At 41.6% G+C, this 22,251-nt stretch overlaps 1 protein-coding gene across 1 annotated transcript in view; it reads right to left on the bottom strand.

Moving 5' to 3' along the window:
- Positions 1 to 240: 240 nt before the first annotated feature.
- CDK1 (cyclin dependent kinase 1) overlaps positions 241 to 22,251 on the bottom strand; it is a 23,425-nt gene continuing 1,414 nt past the window's right edge. The window contains exons 2-8 of the mRNA XM_020998246.2: positions 16,164 to 16,223; positions 12,446 to 12,602; positions 11,492 to 11,615; positions 9,554 to 9,724; positions 5,462 to 5,625; positions 5,208 to 5,349; positions 241 to 579 (exon numbers count right to left, since the gene is read on the bottom strand). Of these exons, the coding sequence (XP_020853905.1) occupies positions 481 to 579; positions 5,208 to 5,349; positions 5,462 to 5,625; positions 9,554 to 9,724; positions 11,492 to 11,615; positions 12,446 to 12,602; positions 16,164 to 16,200 (894 nt within the window). The 5' untranslated portion in view covers positions 16,201 to 16,223 and the 3' untranslated portion in view covers positions 241 to 480. The remainder of the gene's footprint in view (positions 580 to 5,207; positions 5,350 to 5,461; positions 5,626 to 9,553; positions 9,725 to 11,491; positions 11,616 to 12,445; positions 12,603 to 16,163; positions 16,224 to 22,251) is intronic.

Below are 22,251 nucleotides of genomic sequence, written 5' to 3'. Positions count from 1 at the left end.
TTTCCCCTTCACTGTGGTTGGTTTTGATGATGAGACAAATTTAAATTTCACATTGTTGCAGGCAATTGGAATTCAATTTAAACATACAAATACCCAGGGAAGGGTCTTAAGATATTTTATAACATAATAAAACTTGAGTCTGATTTATGCTCCTAAATAACATCTCAAACATGCAAAAACTCTAGGAGAATATTGTTTTAAAATTAGCTCCAACTTTCCCCAAGCCCTGCACATCAATGCTGGATTTACACTTTTATTTATAGAAAACAAAACAGCTGTACTGATGAGATCTACATAGAGCATTATTCATTATAACGATATTTACAGTTTTATGCAACACCTTGGAAAAAGAGAGGACAGCTTCAATTTTACAACAAAGATAGGAAACACACATATAAAGACAAATGTTGACAGAGCTTAACATTACAAGAGGACTATCCATTCTTGATACAAAACCCCAGGAATCACTTGGCTGGACAACTAGAGCTTCTTAATCTGACTGTCCAGGTCATTAAAATATGGATGGTTCAATGCCATTTTGCCAGAAATTCGTTTGGCAGGATCATAGACCAACATTTTCTGAAAAAGAAAGAAATGGAAACTTATTCAGGAAATTGTACCAACGAAACTAAACACATTATCTACTTAAATTTTCTAATAAATTAATGTCTATCACCCCCAAAAAAGCTAACGTCAAAATGATTTTGTAAGATTCAAGCCTCGCTCAGTTCAGGAGATTGTAAACGCTGTCCTTGTGCACCTTACCCAGGAGCACTAATTACAATACCTCCCCTGCCAAAAGCGTTAGCGCTGAGAAACCCGACGTGCCAATACTTCCTTTTTTGTCGTTGTTAATTCCATGTTGAAACACAAATGCATTTCAGGCTCATAGTTTACAAGCAGGAATATAAATTTAGGCCAGGAAAAATAAAAACGACTTCCCTTTCTGGTTAAGAGCAATTTAAGATGTTTTTGCAGGAACTGTGGCACTCAACTGCACTTGCTTCAATGCTGCTTCCAGCATGTCTTAAACAAAAGGCATCCGAGTGGGGAGGGGTGAATCAGGGCACGCACATTCCAGTGAGCTGACTTGATATTAGGGCAAAAATGAATGCGCATACACACTTGGAAGAACTAAGGAACCTTTTTTAGATCAAATTGAAGGAGCGCTAGATTGACCAGAAAGCGACGTTAGACCGACAAGGGCAGCCCAAATACCCTTGAAATCATAACACAGTAGATATGATGTGTAGATGAATACATAAATACCAGGCCTGGCAAACTAAACCATTACTAAGAGAAATGAACGTCAATTTGGGTCTCTCCTTTGCAATGTTCCTTGGCCCGAGCGCTGCCCTCGTTGGCATTTAAAACAGATGCTTCCACAAAGCCAGCACCCTTCAGTGGCAGTCACTGAACCAACCAACTGATGCATATTAAGATAACAGAACATTATCATACTGTTAAGAAATGATGACTAAGGAAATTTTTTTTTTATTAAATGCTACAGCTTAAAAGAAGCAGGACCAGAAGAACAGCATCCACAATGACTACAATAATGTAAATGAATACAATCAGACAACCAAAAACCACTTTCTTCCTTTCCTTGGAGGGTGGAGGGAAGGAAAGGAACCATGCAGAATATGGTAGATATCTCCCACCAAGATCATGGCATTAACCAGTTTCGAGTCACTGTTTTAATTTGTGACAAGGAAGGCTCATGGGGTGGGGTGTATATCCCAACAAAATGACCATGGTGCTTCAAAAAAAAATTCAACAAAAACCTCGAAACACCTAAAAGCAGCTAGACTTAGTAATTATAATAATGAATCCTGGTCCTGAGACTAGAAATGACTCCACTTCAACCATATCCAAGGTCCTGAGGGATACACAGCCCAAAGCACCAAACCAAAGCACAGACCTGAAGGAGTTTTCAGTGGGGAGAGGCTGGTTACAGAGGAGTGTATATCACCAGTGAGCTGTCTAACAAAGGGGCAGCTTGGTACAGAGAGTAGAAAAAGAGCAAGAGGAACCAGGCTCGAAACCTCTCTTCAGTGCTTTTTGATGGTAACGGAATCCTGGATGCTAACAAGAGAAGAAGCTGCTGCCCCTAAACACTTGTCTCTAGTGTCCCGAGTCCTGGACTCACGGCCCACCTCTGGGGCTTCCCACACCTTGGGCCTCCGTTTCCTCACCTATGAGATGAAGGGGTTAGACAAGATGGCTTCTGACGCTTCTTTTGGCTCTAGAGTTATGAGCCAATGAGCTAACCCTCACAAACGCACATAGATAGAACAGTAATTTTCACTTTGTGTTGGAAAGCAAAGAACACTATCAAATCCACAAGCAGTGGGTGACAAACCATCACAAATTATTAAAGAATAATGTTGGTTAGAATAGATGAGTTCGAGTGAACCTCATAGTCCAAAGTCGTTACGTGTGTGCACAACATAGAAACTAGATCTGATCAGGTACTGAAGATGAAAAATAAGCAAAGTTCTAAAACACACCCTAAGATTTTAAAAACAAAACCACACACAAGAAGGGGTGGGGGGTAGAGACAATACTTTACAGAATCAAAGAAATTAGGATGGCTTAGAAATTCCTTCCAACCAAAGGCAAGAATAGCTACTTCCTTCCTGATGAACATCGCTTTAAAACTTGAGGAATCCATAGCCTGTGACCTGGAGGCAGACGCCACACCTCTGGCCTTACACAAGGGAGTCAAGACAGAAAGATGCAGAGACACCAAAATATTTATAACCACAGTTGTTGCATCAAAGAATCGGAATCAGATTCCCTGACTGTTTCGGATGAGCTAAACAAACTAGCGGAAGCGTGCACACACATACACAGACTAACACACACATACACACAGTAACAATGCTGCTGCCCCATGAGAAACAAGGAATCTGAAAAACACAGGCTCAGGAATTCTACATGAACGAATGGAGACCACGGGGACGTTCACTTTTGATCTGACCAATGTGTTAGTCAGGAACGGCTCAAAACCAATTGAAACAATAATGATATAGAGAACAATTTTGAAAAGACTTGATGACGCTGATCATTGCAAAAGTCAGCCGTGGGTCCAGAAAATTTAAGATAAAAATAAGACCCTCACCCTCTGTCAGTGGTGATGAACTTAATGCAGAGACCAATTATCATGCAGGAACAATGTGGGAATTTGTTTGAGTGTTTTATTTTTCTTTCTTTTGTTGGGGTGGGAGTGGGGGCCCAGTAGGAGGAACAGATTCTAAATGCATGTATGAATATATATCATTTCATTTTTAAAAATAAGGAATGGCTGACTGCATGGGCAAGAGGAGAGACATATTGGGACAAAGTGCTGCAAAAATAAGAATCAACATTTCTGAAGACTTCATAGGAGTGAGAAATTTATTTTGGCAGGGAGAGAAGGCTGTTCTAAATGACTAAGTGAATATAGAATTTTCTTTCTTATTGGAGATATGGGAAAAGAAGTGGCAAGGATAGAGAGAAGAGTTTATAATAAATACCTGCTAAACTTTTGTAGTGAATTCAAGAGAAAAGTCACAAGCAATACAGTGCTGAAGTGAGAACTCAGGACATTAGCAAGATCAGAAACTGAGCGGATACAGAATAACACAGATGAAAAGAACAGACACGCTAAAGAAATAGCACTAACCCAAAAGGGAGAAGGGAAGAATATAATCCCAAACAAAAATATCAATTTTTAAAAATACGGCCTAAGCTCTTTTTGTGGTGGCAAAGAATTAGAAATTGAGAGGATGGCCATCAATTTGGGAATGGCTGAATAAGTTGTAGTATATGAATATAATGGAATACTATTGTGCTATAAGAAATGATGAACAGGCTGACTTCAGAAAAACTTGGACAGACTTATATGGTCTGATGCTGAGTGAAGTGAGCAGAATTAGGAAAACATTGTACACAGCAACAGCCACGTTGTGCAATGACTAACTTTGATAGACTTAAACCCTTCTCAGCAATGCAAGGGTCTAAGACATCTCCAAAGGCCTCCTGATGGAAAATGCTATCCACATCCAAAGAAAGAACTATGGAGTTTGAATGCAAATTGAAGCATACTATTTACTATTTTTTTCTTCTGTTGAGTTTTGTTTCCTTTTTCTGGTGGTTCCTCCTATTGGTTCTAATTCTTACTCACAACATCACTAACGTGAAAATATGTTTCACAGGAATGTATAGGTATAGCCTTATCAGATTATGGGCCATCTTGGGGAGGGTGGTGGGGAGGAAGGGGGAGAAAAATTTAAAACTCAAAAGCTTATGGAAGTGATTGTTGATGAATCAAAATAAATCAATAAAAAAAAGTACAGTCTACTAATAGTTTATCTTTTTTTTCTTCCTTTTCAAATCTTAAGAGGAAACATAAATTTCAGTATTTCAAAATAAAAAGATAAGTAGAAGCAATGCAAAGTGTCTTGGAATAAATAGCCCAGAATGTAACCAATTATGGAGGCATAGACTTGAATCAACTCTAACATTGATCATTTACATTTTGAACAGTGAATAAATTTAAACTTTATAAATAAAACTTGATGTTGAGTTAAAGGAAAATAAGGCAGCACAAATGCCAAAAAGGAAAAGGAAAATGTGAGGTCAGAAGGAGGAAAAGTTCTTCACTACAAGTTATGCAACAGTTACTTTGCTGGACCCCTCCCAGCTCTTATGGGCTCCAGGCTGGTTTAATTACCTGTTAGCTCCATTCATTTCTCTCCTTCTAGCCCAGGGCAACCCCCATCTTTCTCTTCTTACTGCCCAGCATTCCTGTGCTACATGCTCACCTCACTTTTCCTATTTAATTCTTCCAAGTAGTTAAAGTATAATAAGCCTCCTAGATTCAACAGCCAAAAAACCAACATCCTTTCTACTGTACTTGGTCTCTGGTAAAAATGGCTGAGACTTCTTGCACCAAAAAACAAAACCAACAAAAAGCCGAGCATGGTCCCCCTCCAAAACACAAGTGAGGAAAGCCCTAAGTAAATTATTCCAACACAGAAATCTGCTTGATCCCAACCTGTGTGTGTGTGTGTGTGTGTGTGTGTGTGTGTAACATGTGTCATATACCAATCTAAAATGCATGCAGTACATAATTAAAACAACAACAAAGCAGGAGCTTCCACATCTTCAACAAGTGGGTTTGCGTTAAAGCCCCATCAGAGCTACCAGGGTGGACAACTCACAGAGAGCAAATCTATGCCGTTCTCATCGAGATTCTTGACATGTGACGTCAAACTTCCTGGTTTCCACTTGGGGAATGTATTCTTATAATCCTGCAGTGACTCCACTTCTGGCCACACTTCGTTATTAGGAGTCCCCAAAGCTCTGCAAGACAAAAGTTTACTGAGATACACTCTCCTTACTTGGGGAGGGAGACACACTATATGTGCATCCTGTCTTTTGTATTGTGGGAATAAAGTAGAAATGCATGAGATACCTGAAGATTCGGAAGAGCTGGTCGATTTCGGAATCCCCGTGGAAAAGTGGCTTCTTAGTTGCTAATTCAGCAAATATTGTGCCTATACTCCAAATGTCTACTGGAGTAGAATATCTGGCAGACCCCAGCAGCACCTCTGGAGACCGGTACCACAGTGTGACCACCTAAAACACAAAAATTTAAAATGGTTTGCAATTGAACCGAATGTATAGTTGTTGAAAAATAAGACATCTCTCAAAATCTGTGGACTTATGTTTCATTTGGAATATCCTCAAAAGGAAAAGCAAAATGCAAAGCTAGAAATAATTTCCTCTTTTTTAAGGGGTTAAGAACAAACTACTCTATCAGAGAGGTTCAGCACTTTCAACCCAATCCAGCCTACCTCCTGTTTTTGCAGGGCCAAGGAGCTAACTATGGCTTTCACATTTTTAAATAAAATCTTAATGTATTTAAAAACATAAAAACCATTCTTCAGCTCAAAGCCATACAAAAAAAACAGGCAGCAGGCAGGACTTGGCCCTCAATTCCTGCTTTATAGAAGAATTCCTCCTAAAGGACAGTATATATATTGACTATTTCAATATAAATGGAGACATCTAAAAAAGTAAACCATTTCCTTAGGTCAGAGAGGCAGATATAGATCACACCAGTACTTCTCTTTTATGTGTAGAAATTAAAAGGGAATACAGAATATGACAGACTATTATAACAAGGCAGTCCCTGTTTACCTGACACAAAAGAGAAATGTAGGAAGCACATTAATGATCCCAAACTAGAAATCCCCCATTAAAAGGTCTGACGCAGCACACACAGGCCTAGAGGAATAACATCTCCACAGAAGCCACCTAGAGCTTTCCAGAGTGGTCATGGGAACTGCTGCCCAACCAAACGAAGCCCGTCCCCATGTGGATGGGTGCCTTCTCATCTGTCTAGGATCTTCAGCTGCACCTGTCCATCCTACCTTCTCTTCACGGCGCAGCTCCAACGCCAAGCCCTCCCATCCTCTCTGCACCTCCACGCTTTCCTGTTCAGACCACTCTTTGAGACCTCCTAACTCACACTGCTCTGCCCTACCAGGTCAAGGTACTCAAGGATGGGAATGCAGCCATGCTTGTCCTGCAGCAAGGTCATCCGCAGCACACAAAGCGGGTAAAAGGATGACTATTACTTTAAAAAAATAATCCTACCATCCATCTAGAGATGGAAGGGACTTCAAGGGGTCATCAGGCCAAGGCCATCATTTTACAGAACAAGAAACTGCGGTTCAGGGGGTTCAGTGACTTGAAGGGTGGGATGGCTTGGTGGACAGTACTCTTGTGGGAACTTCTTCCCAAAGACTCCGCTCCCTCTGCCCTCCTGCCAATCTGGCCCCTCACTTCCTTCCACGCCTCACACAGCACTCATCTCACTGGAGGAGCTGGAATCCTACTTGATGCCCAGGGCTGAATACAGACCCTGCCCTCCATCACCACGTGGCACCATCCGCCTCCACCCAGCCCATTTATCACTGGTGACAATGCTCCCCAGAACACTGCCTGGCTCAGTCCCTGTCTCCAGCTTAACTCCTGACCTCACATGAGGGGACCCGCACACATGTGCCCACTGATGCTCCTTCAGATACTCTGACTTCCCAGGTCTGCAGTGTACTGACTTCCTTCCCAGGCTTGAACTGCTCTCCCCCTCCACTGCAGCTAGAGTCCCCCCTAAGCACTCTACTTGCATCATATTCAAGACCTCGCATCCTCCACATGCCTATAACCACGGATAAGCACACATTTCCCTATTCCTCATGGCCCCTAAGCCTCTGGTCCTCACCCTGACCTCTCCCCACCCTTCAGCGTGTTCCCGCTGGTGCTACACTGCACTGGTGGCTATCCTTCCTGCTACTCTCTCCACGATCCTCTCATCTCATACGCCTAGCCTCGACAAACCTACCCACTACCACCTTCATTCCTATTCACACACTACTGAAGCTCTGAGGAAGCCATGACTAGCTCCCACAAAATTCACCCAGCCTCAGCTGGCTCTCACTGAAGTAAGGTCTCCAGTATAGAGACTGTCCCCCAAGCTCTCAATGGTACCCTGCTCCCATCAGCTAAGCCTCCATACAACCACAACCTGTTCTCATCTCTCAGCAATCTTCCCCACTGCCTCCTTCACTCTGGTCTCAAAGGAAGGGACAGTCATTCTCTTGACCAAGACCAACCCCTGGATACCACCCCTCCACTTCTTTCTCCTCCCTATCTACTGGTTACCTCCCTGCTGCCTACAGACAACCTGCCTTCTTCCTTAAAAACCTTTCTATCTAGGGGCAGCTAGATGGCACAGTGGATACAGCATGGGCCCTGGATTCAGTAATACCTGAGTCCAAATCCAGTCTCAGACATATAACACTAGCTGTGTGACCCTGGGCAAGTCACTTAACCCCATTGCCTAACCAAAAAAAAAAAAAAAAGAAAGAAAAGAAAAAGAAAAAAACCTTTCAATCTATCTATCAATCTAGCCATCCGGCCTAGTGACCTCTCCTCCCCTTTCAGCTCCTCTCCCAGAGAAGCCACTAACAGCAGGCACGTTCCCAGTGCACCCTCATCTCACCCTCTGAACACTGCACAGCCTGACTTCACACCTCAATCTACTGAGCCTGCCCCCGCTAGTCACCAAACCTCTAAAATCTCACCTCCATCCTTCTAGTCTCCCTTGGTTCTCCTCTGACCTGTCTGGCCAATTCTTCTTAAGTCTTCTGAAGGGTCTTCATCCATGCCCATGCCCACTCACCAGGGCATCCCCAAAGGCTCCGGCCTGGGCCCCCTTCTCTTTTCCCTGAGGTCATTCGTCTCAGCAGCTTCCATGGCTCCACTGCCATGCAGATGGTTCCTAGAATGGTCCACCTGCCCCAACCTTTCTCCCGAGTTCTGGCCAAGCACCTCCAAAGACCTCAGGGACATCTCAAATGAACAGAACTTGCTATCTTTCCCCAAACCTTCTCTCTCCCCAGCTTCCTGTCACTCAGGCCTACACCCAAGGCTGTCATCCTCGACTCTTTGCTCACACTCATATCCTCCCCAAATTTCTCATTCTTACAGTCCACAGCTGCCCAAGTACATGCCTCATAAGCTCCAGGGGGGCCACACATCAAGACCTCAGCTTGGCATTTGATGCTCTTCACAACCTGGCTCTTGCCCACCCTTCCAGGCTTCTTCTATCACATTCCCCCTGCACATTCTGAGCTCTTCTGGCTGCTCTCCACACTTCCACCCCTGGCTTTGCCCCGGCTCTCTCCCATGCCTAAAGCACCCCCCTCCTCCCCCTGTGCAGGAGGCTCTTTGTCCCCCCAGCTGCTAGGGGCTTCCCTATGATTACCTGTCATCTACCCTGTATCTCCCTCATTAGGAAGTGAGCTCCTTAAGGGCAGGACATAGTACTGTGCTTCATAAATGCTTGTTGACTGACACTTAACTAAGGCCTAACCAAGGCCATCAGCAGCAGCCAGAAGGCTTCATACGTACAATTAGGAGAAGGGACCCTGTTGGGCTCTACTCTCCAGCCCCTGTCTTCCTGCTGACCTCCTCTGACAAGAACGAGGGCCTCAGGTGGCTGGGTGACTTGTACGGCCCCTTCATTGCCCACCAGCTGCTCTGCTCTAAGGACACCGGCCCCTCCTCCCAAAGCCTCCTTCAGAACTGGCACGGAATCCTTCGGCGACACTCTTCATCACTAGCTGCCCAGCTTGGCTTCTCCTCCAAGGGTCACGCTCCCCTTCAACCTCCTTTTGTGTCTTCTCTTCCCTCTTTGAGGGTAGGGACTGCCCATTCCTTAATGTAGCGCCTGGCACACAAAAGGTGCTTAATAAATGTTTCTGACTACTGATCAAGGCGACCAAGTTAATAAGCAGAGCTCTGGACAGAACTTTGTCTCTTGACTCCTGTTCAACAAACACTCCACTAAACAAGGAAAAAGGAGACAGTTTTAGGATAAAATCCTTCATTTTCTCTATAAGTGAAAAATTTAAAAAAAGGCAAACATAAAGCTAATTTACAAGATAATTAGGAAATATCAACTCCAATAAGAAAAAATTATTTTAACTCTTCTTACCTCATGTGTATAGACCCTTATAGGTATTCCAAAGGCCCGTGCAAGTCCAAAGTCAGCTAGCTTAATCACACCTTTATCATCTATTAACAGATTCTGAGGTTTCAAATCTCTGTGAAGAACTCTTCGTGAGTGACAAAAGACAATGCCTTGTAAGATTTGGTACAAATAACTCTGAAGAAAAATGAAAACAAATTAGAAACTAACCCATTTGAGTCCTTTGTGCTCCTAATACATAGCTACAGGATCTGGTTCTTCTAAAACTTAAATTAGAAACAATGACCACAAATGGTCAGTCCACTTGCACCCTAAAATAGCTGCATTTTTGGCACTTTGTTCTTCATTATAAAACCTGGTTCCAGAGCTAAATTAGAGTGACCTTTGTGTTTTGGAAGTTACAATAGTCACCCCTACTTCAAATACAGGCCCGTTCTATATTTTCAGCGCTTCATTTTTTTTGTCCAATAGAACCTTTTGGGAGCAAATAGTTTTGTGTTGACATCTATCACAAAAACCATCATTAAACAAGTGACAGCAATCCTCTGAAGGGCCTGGTCGATCAAAGGGCATCATCGACAGAGCTCAGTGTCAAGCACAGTTTAGCAGGGGCCCAGCCCTTCTTGCTAAGGGCTAGTCAATAGCTGAAGTTCTTCATAATAAACATGTTCTGTGGATTTTAAAAGGAGGGCTGTTCACGCAGCCAGTCAAAGCACCCAAACTCTAAAAACTAAAAGGCATTTACAACACAATGAATTCTCATTGTAAATATGCTGTCACACATTAAATTAAAATTAAATCAAAGTATGCTAGAATATATACTAAGAGAAGACTAACAGAGATGCCATGTTATAATTGCATCTTCCAGCACAGGGAAGCATGAAGACGACATTACTTATACCCATAAAAGACAAGATTCCGATATCAATGTCTACAGGACACGCTGCTCATTAGGAGTCTACAGCGTCCTCTAGAGACCTATGTCACAATTTTACAACATCCCATCAGGACAAGGTCTTATTTATTTCACGGCATCCAGGGGATAAAACACAAGGGTGCCATTCTTCTTTCTGATGGTTTCTATAGAATCTATCTAGAATCCACCTGTCGTTGCAGAAATAAATGTAGCTAGGAAGGGGCAGGGGCTTGAATGGACAAATGGTTGTTTTACCTATTCCCCACACCACCAGTCTCTCCCTCAACAGAACTGCAAGGTCCTAGAGAGCAGGAGTTCTTTTTTTTCTATTTTTATCCTGAGTGCCCACCATGGTGCCTGATACATAACAGATGCCTAAAAAGTGCTTGAATGATTATTCATACTTCCCAAATTTCTAAGGCATAAGGAAGTAAGTTCAGAGTATTATCATGGACTAGGAAATACTTATTTCAAGTTATAGCCTGAAATAAATAAAATAAGTAAGGAATGTGAACCAGTAAATACTTAAATTAAGTTCATCTTCCAATTATAGAATCAGAACTGGAACAGACATTAGAAGCCAAGTCAACCCAAATAATAATTATAGAATGCCCTCTACACCATGATGGAAAGGTGGGCCTCCAGCCTCTAGCAAAAGAGATGTAACCACCTCCCTGAGCAGCTCCTTCCACTCTGGGACCACTTGGAACAGAAGAGACATTTATCCTGCCATCCAGTCCCCTCCTCCCGGTACTCTTAGCTCTACCCTCTGGGGCCAAGCCTAACAGGTCTAATCCCTCTCCTTCACAGAGCAGACCTTCAAATACTTAAAAATAGCTGTTCTGTCTCCCTACACCCTCAAGTTCCCCAGCTTTTTTAACCAGTCCTCCTATGGCACGATCCTGAGGGTCCACCATTATTGCCCTCTTCTGGAAATTCTCCAGTTTATCCATGTCCCACCTAAAAGAGGCCTAATCTTTTCAAACAATAGTCAGTACCTATCAACCTTACTTTAAGAAAAGCCTTACTTTAACAAGTGAAGAATCCATATACTGGCCAGGAGGGATAGAATCCAAGTATTTCTTGAGGTCCATAGAGAGAAATTCAAAAATGAGGTAGAGTCTAGCATCTTGCATAAGTACATCTTGAAGGCTAAAAATAAAGAGCAATTTCACGAATTCATATCTTACAAATATTTCTAGTCTCTCACTTCACAAACAATTTTCATCAAGGCTGACAAAAGGGAAAGCAAGATATTTCCTGTGAATAAGATGGAGACTAGCCTATAAAAAGGATTGAACGTGACACCAGTGTTCAAGAGCAGTTTATAGAAGAAACCACTGACTTCCAGGGTTGTTTTTAAAAGTCTGCTACAGGTAATTCCAACTTATGACCAAGCAGGTTCTCAAGTGCTATGTCTCCATGCTGCTCTGGCACCCTAAAGGTTTCCAAGTGAAAGAATCCAACACCATCACGGCCAAATGCCAAGGTGTTCTCTCTTCAAGGGGACAGGAAGGGATATTTTGGCCCCTGAAATGGAAATATCAAGTGGGGATGAAAGAGGCAAGGAAAAGAACAGGAAGAAACTACAAGCCACTGGACAGGCTTGCACAGCACTGGTTTTCCACTGGCAATAATGACCCAGGCAGTTACCATTTCAAAATCATGTGGTTCTCAAGCAGATAGCTGGCTAGCCCCAGTGGCAGGATGAAAAGTCAGCAGGCCTGGGTCTCACCAGGTCTCTACCTCAGCCACGTTGGCAGAGCACGTCACTTCTCTTATTCTACTAATAAAAAGTCCCTTGTCTAGACACAGCCACTCTTGAGCTATACCCAACCCTTCTACAGAGCTCCTGTTCAGAAAATGCTGAATAAGTTTTGTTGAAATAAAATCATTACAGAAAATTCTGAAGTAGGAAAAGCCTACAACATAAAAATTAGCTTTAAAATTTACATACTTTCAAGCCACAATTTTATCCATACCTGACAATGTTAGGATGACGAAGTTCTTTCAACAGAGAAATTTCTCGAATTGCAGTACTTGGAACGCCCTCCTCCTCACTCTCTAATCTGATTTTCTTCATGGCTACCACCTGACCTGTAGTTTTATGTCGACCCTTATATACAACACCATAGGTACCTAAAACACAAAAAGTAAAGTCAAGTCAAATGTTTGCCTTCTACCAAAACAAACAAAAACTGTTACCAAAAAGATAAAAACAAAACAAAAACACCACTCCTGCCTCAAAAAAAAAAGAAAAAGAAAGGTATTCCAAGTCATCAAAATAATTCTTTATTCGAGGGAATGTGTAAATGATGCATTTCTCCAATAGCTTTGCTTAGATATTTTTGCTTTTATTATCTTTTAAAGAGATGATTCCCCCTACTTAAAAGACAGAAGGTGGAAAACAAGAAAGCAAATATAGAACATAACATCTATTACAGGGGAGGACTGGCATTCACTGTATGCTATCTGTATCATCTACTTCTGTAGCACATTACCAATTTTCATAATGAGCATGAGAAACCAAAAAAAGGTTACATTGTTAACATAGATAATCTGTGCTTTATTAGGAAGGAGACAACATTTAAAACGGTTAAAGGGATTTCTATCAAAATAAAACTCCTTAAAATGTCAACCTAAGTGAGAAGAGCTGGTTTCTGGTCCCAGCACAGGGTCATTACAGGCATGACCTCAGGGAGGTAATGGTACTTCCCTGCAGGTGCTCTTGAATCTATGACGCGACTTAAGCTTGCTTTTCAGCTACCTAGAAAGGTGGGTATCATACAGCTAATCCTGGGTAACTGAAAGTTTATTCCTATAATTGAATCATAAACTGCCAGATAGAAATGATTAAAGAACAGAAGGGAACAAGACCTGTGTCAGGCATTGTGTTAAGCACTGGGAATACAAAGGAAATCACAAGGACAGAAAGACCCTTGGGTCTGAGTCAGCACTGAAGACTCTTCATGGAAGAGACTGACTTAAATTGGGCTTCAAAAATGAGAGGTGGAGATGGAAGGTGGAATTTTAAGCAAGACAAACAACATGAACAAAAGAGAAAAGGGCAGGCCTAGTGTATGGAAGGACACTAAAGACAAGAGCTTGAAAAGAAAGTTTGTGTTAAAGAATAGTGAAGCTATTTTTTTTTAGTAAATATTAGTAAACAGTAAAGCTAAAGTCACACCAAAGAGCCTGGAAAACCAGGCAGAATGGCTGAGGCCTGATTTAATAGAAAAGACGAAACCATTACCCCTTCATGAGTAGAAGCTACTCAGTCAAAGTAATTATGAACTCTGATCTGGCAACCAAATTCATAATGGGACACGGAAAGATCAGGGAAGATACCAGTGATGGATTGTTATAATCCACTACCAGGTCAATCACAACTTGGACTGAGATGAAGGCACTGAAAGTAATAGAACACACCAGGGAGATGCAAACACTTGGTGAAAGACTGAATAAAAAGAAGAAAAGAGAGGCAAAAGTCAAAGATTATTTCAAGTCTGGGAGAGTGTTTTCTCACTGAAATGTAAAGCATAATTTACTGGTGTCACAGCTTCAAAGTTTAAAGGTCCCTCAGCAGCCAGAGAGATCGGAGACCTCCAGTGAAGGGGAACCCATTACTCAGGAGAGGAAGTAAGGGGGTGCTCTGGACCCAGCCCCTAAGATCATGTCTCTGGTAGTCTCCCAATTTCTCAGAAGGCCCCTGCCCTACGAGAAAATTTTCTCTTGTTGCAGAATACATTCTCTTATCAGACAGAGGGGTGCCTTAACCCAAGAATTTTTCCCCTAGTCGACCCAAGGACTCTTCCTCCCACCAGATCCTCGAGGTCCATGCCTCTGACAACTCTCTCAATGTCTGATATAGTACCTAACTTTCCCATCCATAGCTCCCAAAGACACCTGGACCCTTTACCTAAGTAGTATCCCTGGCATTCCTTTCCCGTGCCCCTTTTCCATATAAACCCCAGCACCATCCTCCATCTCTCGAAGGGTTCCCATAAGGAGCCTTGCCCGATTTTGCTAAAGCATTACAATAAACTCTTTGCCACTTGACTAACAGAAGGCTTGACTGTGTGAATTCATTCTAGGCAACTCTGCCTTGACATTCTTGGGGTCTAGAATTTGTCAGAAGCTTTTGAGAACAGGTGATGTTCATTTTTTCTTGTATTTATTGCAATGAATTTAGACCTTTTAATTCCCATCAGGCATCTAAATATACCTCTTTTACACCTTTAACCACCGCTCCTGGCTTGTTAGGACAATCAAAACCAGATAAAAGGAGGGGCCTTCAGAGCCTTTGGGCAGCCCTCAGGCAGCCTGGCCTCCTAACCTCCAACTGACCCCCCTAAGATGTGGATTGTTGGTTCCAGACACCTTGACATCCTGGTTCCCCTCCTCCTTCTGAAGGCGATCAGCGCCCTTGCTGGGTCACAGATATCTGGGGACTTTCTTCATTTGAGGCTTCTACTTCCAGTTCATCTCAAGCAGTGCTTTTTGTTTTTCACTGAAATAGTGCTAATAAAGTAGGAATTATAAAACCCACAGACCAAATGATGGAAACAGGGACTGAGGATAATGAAATCAAAAAACTGTACCAGATCCTAGATTGCCTTAAGGGTTTTCTTAGTCTCTCCCACCCCCACTGCACAGCTCTATACTGGGCCCTCTTCTCTTTCTCCACATTCTCTCTCAGAGACTTTGTGAAGTCCCAGGAGTTTAATTATCGTCTCAGTGCAGATGGTCCCGGACCCACACCTATCCCTATTCTCCTTCCTCAGCCCCAGTCCCATTCCCGACTTCCTACTGGGCATTCTGACCTGGAAGGTCTCCAGGCAGCTTCCCCCCAGACTCACTCCTTTTCCAAACTTCTTTATTCCTACCAAGCGCCTGTACCACTATGTTTCCCGTCACCCAAGCCTCAGTCATCCTCCACTGCTCACCTGCCCAGAGCCTGACCTTACATCAAATGAGTTGTCAAGTTTTACTGATTCTATCTACCTCCACAATACCTGCAGTCTTCTTTGCTGAATCTTTCCCCAAGGCTCTCTCCTTGGCCCTCTTTCTTCTCCCTCAATCTTACTTCAATTTCCAAATGTCTACAGGAATCCCAAACCAAATGTCTCATAGACATCTGAACTCATCATCATGCCCCCACCCCAAAATTCCCGTTACTGCTCAGGACACCACATCCTCCCAGTCACACTACATAGGTGTTAACTGCTCGCTCTCATTTACCGCTCCCCCCCCCAATCTGACTGGTGCTTTTCCCAATGCCTGCCTCACAGAAACTGACCTTGGAAGCAAGTTACTTTCCACAGGTAGCCCAACCTGATCAACCCCCTAACTGCTGGTGTCCTCTACTCTTAAGAATGACTGCATTTGTTTTTTTCTATATTGTTCCCTCCTCCAAACAGATGGGTTAAGCTCCTTCAGGACAGGGTTCTTTGTATACTCAGCAGCGCACATACAAGTATCTAACAAATGTTTGGCGATTACTGACTGAAGGGGTTCATATAATAAGCACATATTCATATATGAGTGGAGATGAAGGACCTTTATACTGAGAAGTGGAAAACTAAGTAGTTCTCCACACTACAGATTTGGGGGGGGGGGCATTAAGATTAATTTGAATAAGTTTTAGGATTTTTTTTGCTTTTTAATCTTATCAGCTTGAAAATTACATAAATTACTCACCTTCCCCAATTTTCTCAATTTTCGTGTAGTCCTCCATAGCTATTCAATATGCTGGAGACTCTGAAATGGAAAAAAGGAAAGTGAGTCCTCATCATAAAAACTATTCATTTTTTTTTTGAAGCACTGGAGCTGAAAAGCTAGAAATTAGCAAGTGAGACCCGAGTTCAAATCCTACCTTTGCCACTTGTCAGCCATGTGACCCTGAGGTTCAATTATCTCTTCAAGACTCATCTATTTTTACACGGATTACCCCTGTGCTGCTCTTTCTACAAGAAAATGGTTTTTAACTCTTTTGAGTGGGAGTCAGAAAGAACTCAGATGACAAAGAAAGTGCAGACCTGCACTGATAGGCATTTCCTCATCTGATTCTTTATACCAAGTCACAAGCCTAGGTTCTATCCCTATTAATAACTTAACATTTGACTGGTCAAACGGTCGGGCTTAGATTGTCTCTTCTTGCTGTTATGTTCAGATAATAAGTACTCATAAATACCACAGATGAATTACTTAGCATTTCCCAAAAACTTAAAAAAAAAATAGTAAGAGTGAGACATTAGTTGACAAACTTCAACAAGAAGACAAGTATGAGCGCTCTCGGCATTTATTGCTTCCTCCATCATGAAAGGTCTGTCAGTGAGCCCGAAGGAGTTCACTAAAGCACATAAAGGTTAAGTGACTTGGTCATAAAGCCAGGAAGTTTCAGAAATAGAATTTGAACTCCTGAATCTAAGCTCATCATTCTAAGGCCTAACTCATACTACCTCAATAGTTTACTATAGTCTAAAATGATCTATTTTGTATTTTTCCATTGCTATTAGCTTATGTCATAACGATGATCATAATACCTGGTATTTTATGTAGTATTTAAGGCTTTCAAAAGACTTTAAATACATTATCATGCAATTAATAGTTGAATTTATTATTCAAGAAGTGTGTATCTATGTACACACATGCCCGTGAATGTGTGTGTGTAAGTGAGTGACAGTGAGAGAGAGAAAGACAGAGAGAGTGAGAGAAAGAGATCATTTTGTGCATTAAAATATAAGTTCCTTGAGGGCAGGGATGGCTACCTTTCTGTACAGTTGTAAGAACTTGTTCAATCACTAAATAAAGTAGAAAGTTATAACGAAATTCCTGGGGCACTCTTGGCTAAAACTATCAAGTACCGATACGCTCTTCAGAACACTAAGTCAAGAAGAGGTAAGTGCATCGCTGCTCAAGCTTCATGACTTGGGACAAAACATCTGGGCCTGAGTTTTCTCATCTTTAACATAAAGCCTAATATAAAGCTCCGACATTCTGCTACTCTGTCAAATATAAATTAAGAATTCAAAGGAGCAACAGAAAACATGACTTCATGCAAAAAGAAAGCAGAACTGGAAAAATAATGTGCCAGGTAACAATTACGTAAACAGAAACAACCAAGCTTGCTGTACGGTTATAATGAGCAGCCTCGGCTAAAGATGCACCTTCCTCCCTTCACTACAGAGGTGGCGACAGCAGTATCACACATGTTATCAAATTGGGTTAATATGTTGGTTGCAGAACTTGAGAGCGTGAGGGGTCCTTCATAGACAGCTTATCCAGCAATACATGGTTAGTCTTGCACTGCTATTTTTCTCTTTGAATCTTTGTTACAAAGAATGACTTTCTGCATATGGGAAGAGAAGACATACATTCAGAAACAAATGATATAGTATCAACAAAAATGAAAATTTTCAAACAATACATCAAGTTTGAAAATGTAGCTGAAATTTTTATTAAAAAACAAACAAAACTTCAGTGGCAAGCTAGTAGTACAAATTTTTTAAAGTGCAACGATCAACATTTTATTACACACAAAACTATGGACTACAGTAATAGTCAACAATTGTACTCTTTTTATATACTCATGGCAGGAGAAGGGGGTCTGGCACAGGGATGGAGACTGTGGAATTGGCACATGAAAGAAAAATTTTAACTACCATTTTTTTCATGACCCCAAAAGACTGTCCCAGATTCCACGTGCCAATCCTCATCTCTATACCTGGGATACTCTATTGTCCCTATTTACCTCTAGCTCTAAGAGTCCCCGTAACTGATAAGCTCGCACAGGATTCCTGTCAGTGTTCCCTCGATCCTGCAAATACTTTGTACTGACAGATCTATGTTATGTATTGTTTCCCCCCCCAAGTAGAATATAAGCTCATTCAGGACAGGGTCTCTGCATCCCCAGTACCTATCCCAGACCCTCCTTGCAACACGGCATTTTACTCAATAATTTGTCACTGAAGTGATGACAAACCAAGATGTTACTGCCCAGGAATTTCATTGGTTTAGGGGACTTCCAAGGAACCACCAAAGCAGGTTGCCTAAAGCAGTGGTGACAAACAATAAAAATGTGGCCATTGACCCAATCTATGGGCATGCATCCCTTTATTGCATGTTGCAGATACTGCATTTACAAACTGAAGGTGTGTGGCGATCCTGGGTCAAGTAAGTCTATGGGCGCCATTTTCCAAACAGCGTATATTCACAGGGCGTCTCTGTGTCACATTTTGGTAATTCTCACATTTTACACTTATGGTGATCTGGGGTCAGTGAGTGATCTTTGATGTTACTACTGTAACATTCTGAGTGGCTGCAAACCTCACCCACAAAACAGCTGAATTTAGCCAATGCTGTGTGAGTTCTGACTGCTCTACCTACCTTCAGTTTCCCATTTCTCTCCTATTCCCCAAGATACAATATTGGAATCAGGTCAATTAATAACCCTACAATGATCTACAAGTGTTCAAGTGAAAGGAAGAGTTAACTGATACAGCAAACTTCATTGATGTTTTTAAGAAACTGCCACAGCCAGCCTAACCTTCAGTAACCACCACTCTGATCAGTGTCAGCAGCCAACCAAGGTAAGACTCTACCAGCAAAAAGACTGACTTGCTGAAGGCTCAGATGATGGTTAGCGTTTTGAGCAGAATTTTTAAATTAAGGTGTATACACTTTTTTTAGACATACTATTGTACTCTTAATAGACAATAGTATAAACATCACTTTTATATGCCCTGGAAAACCAAAAAATTCATGTGACTCAATTTATTTCAATATTCACTTTATTGTGGTGATCTGGAACACACAACCCACAATATCTCCAAGGTATGCCTGTATTTTACCATATTTTTATTCATTTTCTTAAATATTTCCCAATTATATTTTAATCTATGGGCAGCACGTTTGACACCTCTGGCCTAAGAGATTAAAATGACTAGCCCTTCATCACCAGTTCTTGCCAAGGGGCGGACACAAACCTAGGTCTTGCTGGCTCCCAACTTAACTAACCATAAATGCGCACGCTGCCTCTAAGTTATGTTGATTGAGCAAACTTTAGCTTATCTTTTCTATAATCATAGAAGACAAAAACTAAGATGTCACTTCATGTAAATGCAGTGTGAGAGAGGACTGAAGCTGGATTCTCAGGTAGCCAAGTTCTTGGCTGCTTCTGTCCTTTCCAGCTTTAGAACTAGTTCTATGAGGACAGACATGTATTATGAATGGCTGGATACCAATTTTCACCTGTACACTCCATAAAGAGCTATATAGAACCTTTCCCTCTACACTCACTCAAAATGCAGTAAGCCGAAACTACATACAATTCAGTCAGTCAATAAACACAGAAGCTATATGCAAGATTAACAGGAAATAACTAGAATTAAGAGGGGATGGGAAAGCCTTCCTGTAGAACATGGGATTTTAGTTGGAATTTAAAAGGAAACCAGAAGCCAGGAAATGAAGATGAGGAGGCATAGAGGGCAGCCAGAGAAAATACTGAGGTAAAGATGGAATGTCCTGTTCAAAGAACAGCCAGGAGACCAGTATCACTGGATTGAAGAGTGTACGGCAGGCATTGTATGATGACTAACTTTGATGGACTTAGTTTATCTCAGCAATGCAAGGATCTAAGACAACCCCAAAAGATTCATGATGGAAAATGGTATCCTCATCCAGAGAAAGAACTTAGGAGTCTGAATGAAGACGGAAGCATGCTATTTGCTCTCCTTTTTTTGTTTTGTTTTATTTCTTCTTTCTCATGATTCCTCCCATTGGTTCTAATTCTTCTATACATCACGACTAATGTGAAAATATGCCTAATGTGAATGTATAAGTAGAGCCTATATCAGGTTGCATGCCGTCTTGGGGAGGGGAGAAAAGAGAGAGGGAGAGAAAATTTAAAACTCAAAATCTTATGAAAGTGAATGATGAAAACTAAAAATTAATAAAAAGAAGAAGAAAAGTATGTGGTAGGGATTATAGACTACTTGTGCAGGGCCTGTGATAGAGCCTGCCGAGCTCACACTGCTGTGATCAGCCACAGTCAGACACTCTGCACCTTGATTCCAAGTGGAGTAAGAAGACTGAAAGGTAGGAGGGAGCTAGATGACGAAAGACTTTGAAGGCCAAACAGATGATTCCGTATTTGATCATAGCGGTGACAAGGAACAGTTTACTGAGTAAGAAGAGAACAAGGATGGAGAAAAAGCCATTGGATCTGGCAAAGTAAGAGATCACTGGTAACCTTGGAGAGAGTGGTTCAGGTAGAATGATGAGGTCAGAAGCCAGACTGTAAGAGATGTTAAGAAGAGAGAAACTGATTAAATTAGTTCAATTTGAAAAAAAAAATAGCTATAAATTCTTCTACCAATCTTATGCTGAACCAATCTATTAACTTGTCTTCCTTTTAGTTTGAAAGTTTTAGATGAATAACCTTTTCAAATGGTTTGTGTAGCCTACAGCTATCCTCTCACAAGCATTAGCTACCTACCCATCTTTCTCCTACCATTTCTCAGGAGATGGACAGCAGGGCCAGCTGTGCCCCATGTTTTCTACTTTTTGCAAACTACCTTGGTTGTTATCACTTGATAAGTGATGCAGGAAATTCTCTGAAACCAGACAGATAATGTTCAAATACTCCTTCAGACGTTTTCTGGTCAAGTTACCGAGGCTTGGTTTTTTCCTCTAGCACTTGCATCAGAGTTTTAAAGACCAAATGAGCTGCAGACAGGAACACCTTTTGTACTCAAGGGCAGCCCCTACCTTCCTACATTTCGAAATAACCTCCTCTGTAGCATGCCAAGGCTCCTTTTCCCAGTGCCCTGTGTAGTGCTGTTAAGAGCATTAAGACTGCAGTTCAACCACTGATTCTCTCACTAACTGTAAGACATCCTTGGATCAAGTCACTCCACCTCAGCTGCCTCACCCATAAAACAAATTCATCTAACCAGATTCCTTTCAATCCTAAATTCTAAAATCCAGCAGCCTGGGCTAAAGATTGCTAAGCTCTCTAACTGTATTACCCTGTACCACGTCACTCCAACTCACAAACTTTTAGCTTCCTCACCTATAAAATGGGCATGACCATATTTGTGTTACCCACCTCAGCAGGCTATTGATCATGTATAAAATAATAGCTTTGAATTGGAAGGAATCCAAATGATAACTAGCCAAAGGATACATGAACAAGTGTGTTTCTAAGGAAGAAATCCAAACTATTGGGGCAGCTAGGTGGCTCAGTGGGTAGAGCACTGGCCCTGAAGTCAAGAGGACCTGAATTCAAATTCCATCTGAGACCAAACACTTGATACTTACTAGCTGTGTGACCCTGGGCAAGTCACTTAACGCCAATCGCCTTTTTAAAAAAATCCAAACTATTAATAGTCATATTAAGAAAATGCTCCAAATCACTAACAATTAGAGAAATGCAGATTAAAGCAACCATGGGTCCATCACTCACCCACATAATGGCAAAGGGGACAAAAAAGAAAAGGACAAAGGCACACTGATGTACGGTCTGTAGAGCTGTAAATTAGTCCAGCCATTCTGAAAAGTAATTTGGAAATATACCTCAAGTTATTAAACTGTGCATACTCTTTGAACCAATATTGTCACCAGTCCTACACCCTAAGAATATGAAAGATGAAAAAATATATAAAAATAATTCTAGCTCTTTTTGTAGTGGCAAAGACTGGAAACATCAATTGGGGAGTGGCTGAACAAATTATGTCATATGATACATAAATGTTATATATGATATATTATTGTGCTATATGAATCA

Source organism: Phascolarctos cinereus, unplaced genomic scaffold (assembly GCF_003287225.1).
Source record: "Phascolarctos cinereus isolate Bilbo 61053 unplaced genomic scaffold, phaCin_HiC Scaffold_3;HRSCAF=262, whole genome shotgun sequence".
NCBI classification, from domain to species: domain Eukaryota; kingdom Metazoa; phylum Chordata; class Mammalia; order Diprotodontia; family Phascolarctidae; genus Phascolarctos; species Phascolarctos cinereus.
This window is presented reverse-complemented; position numbering and strand designations above follow the sequence as displayed.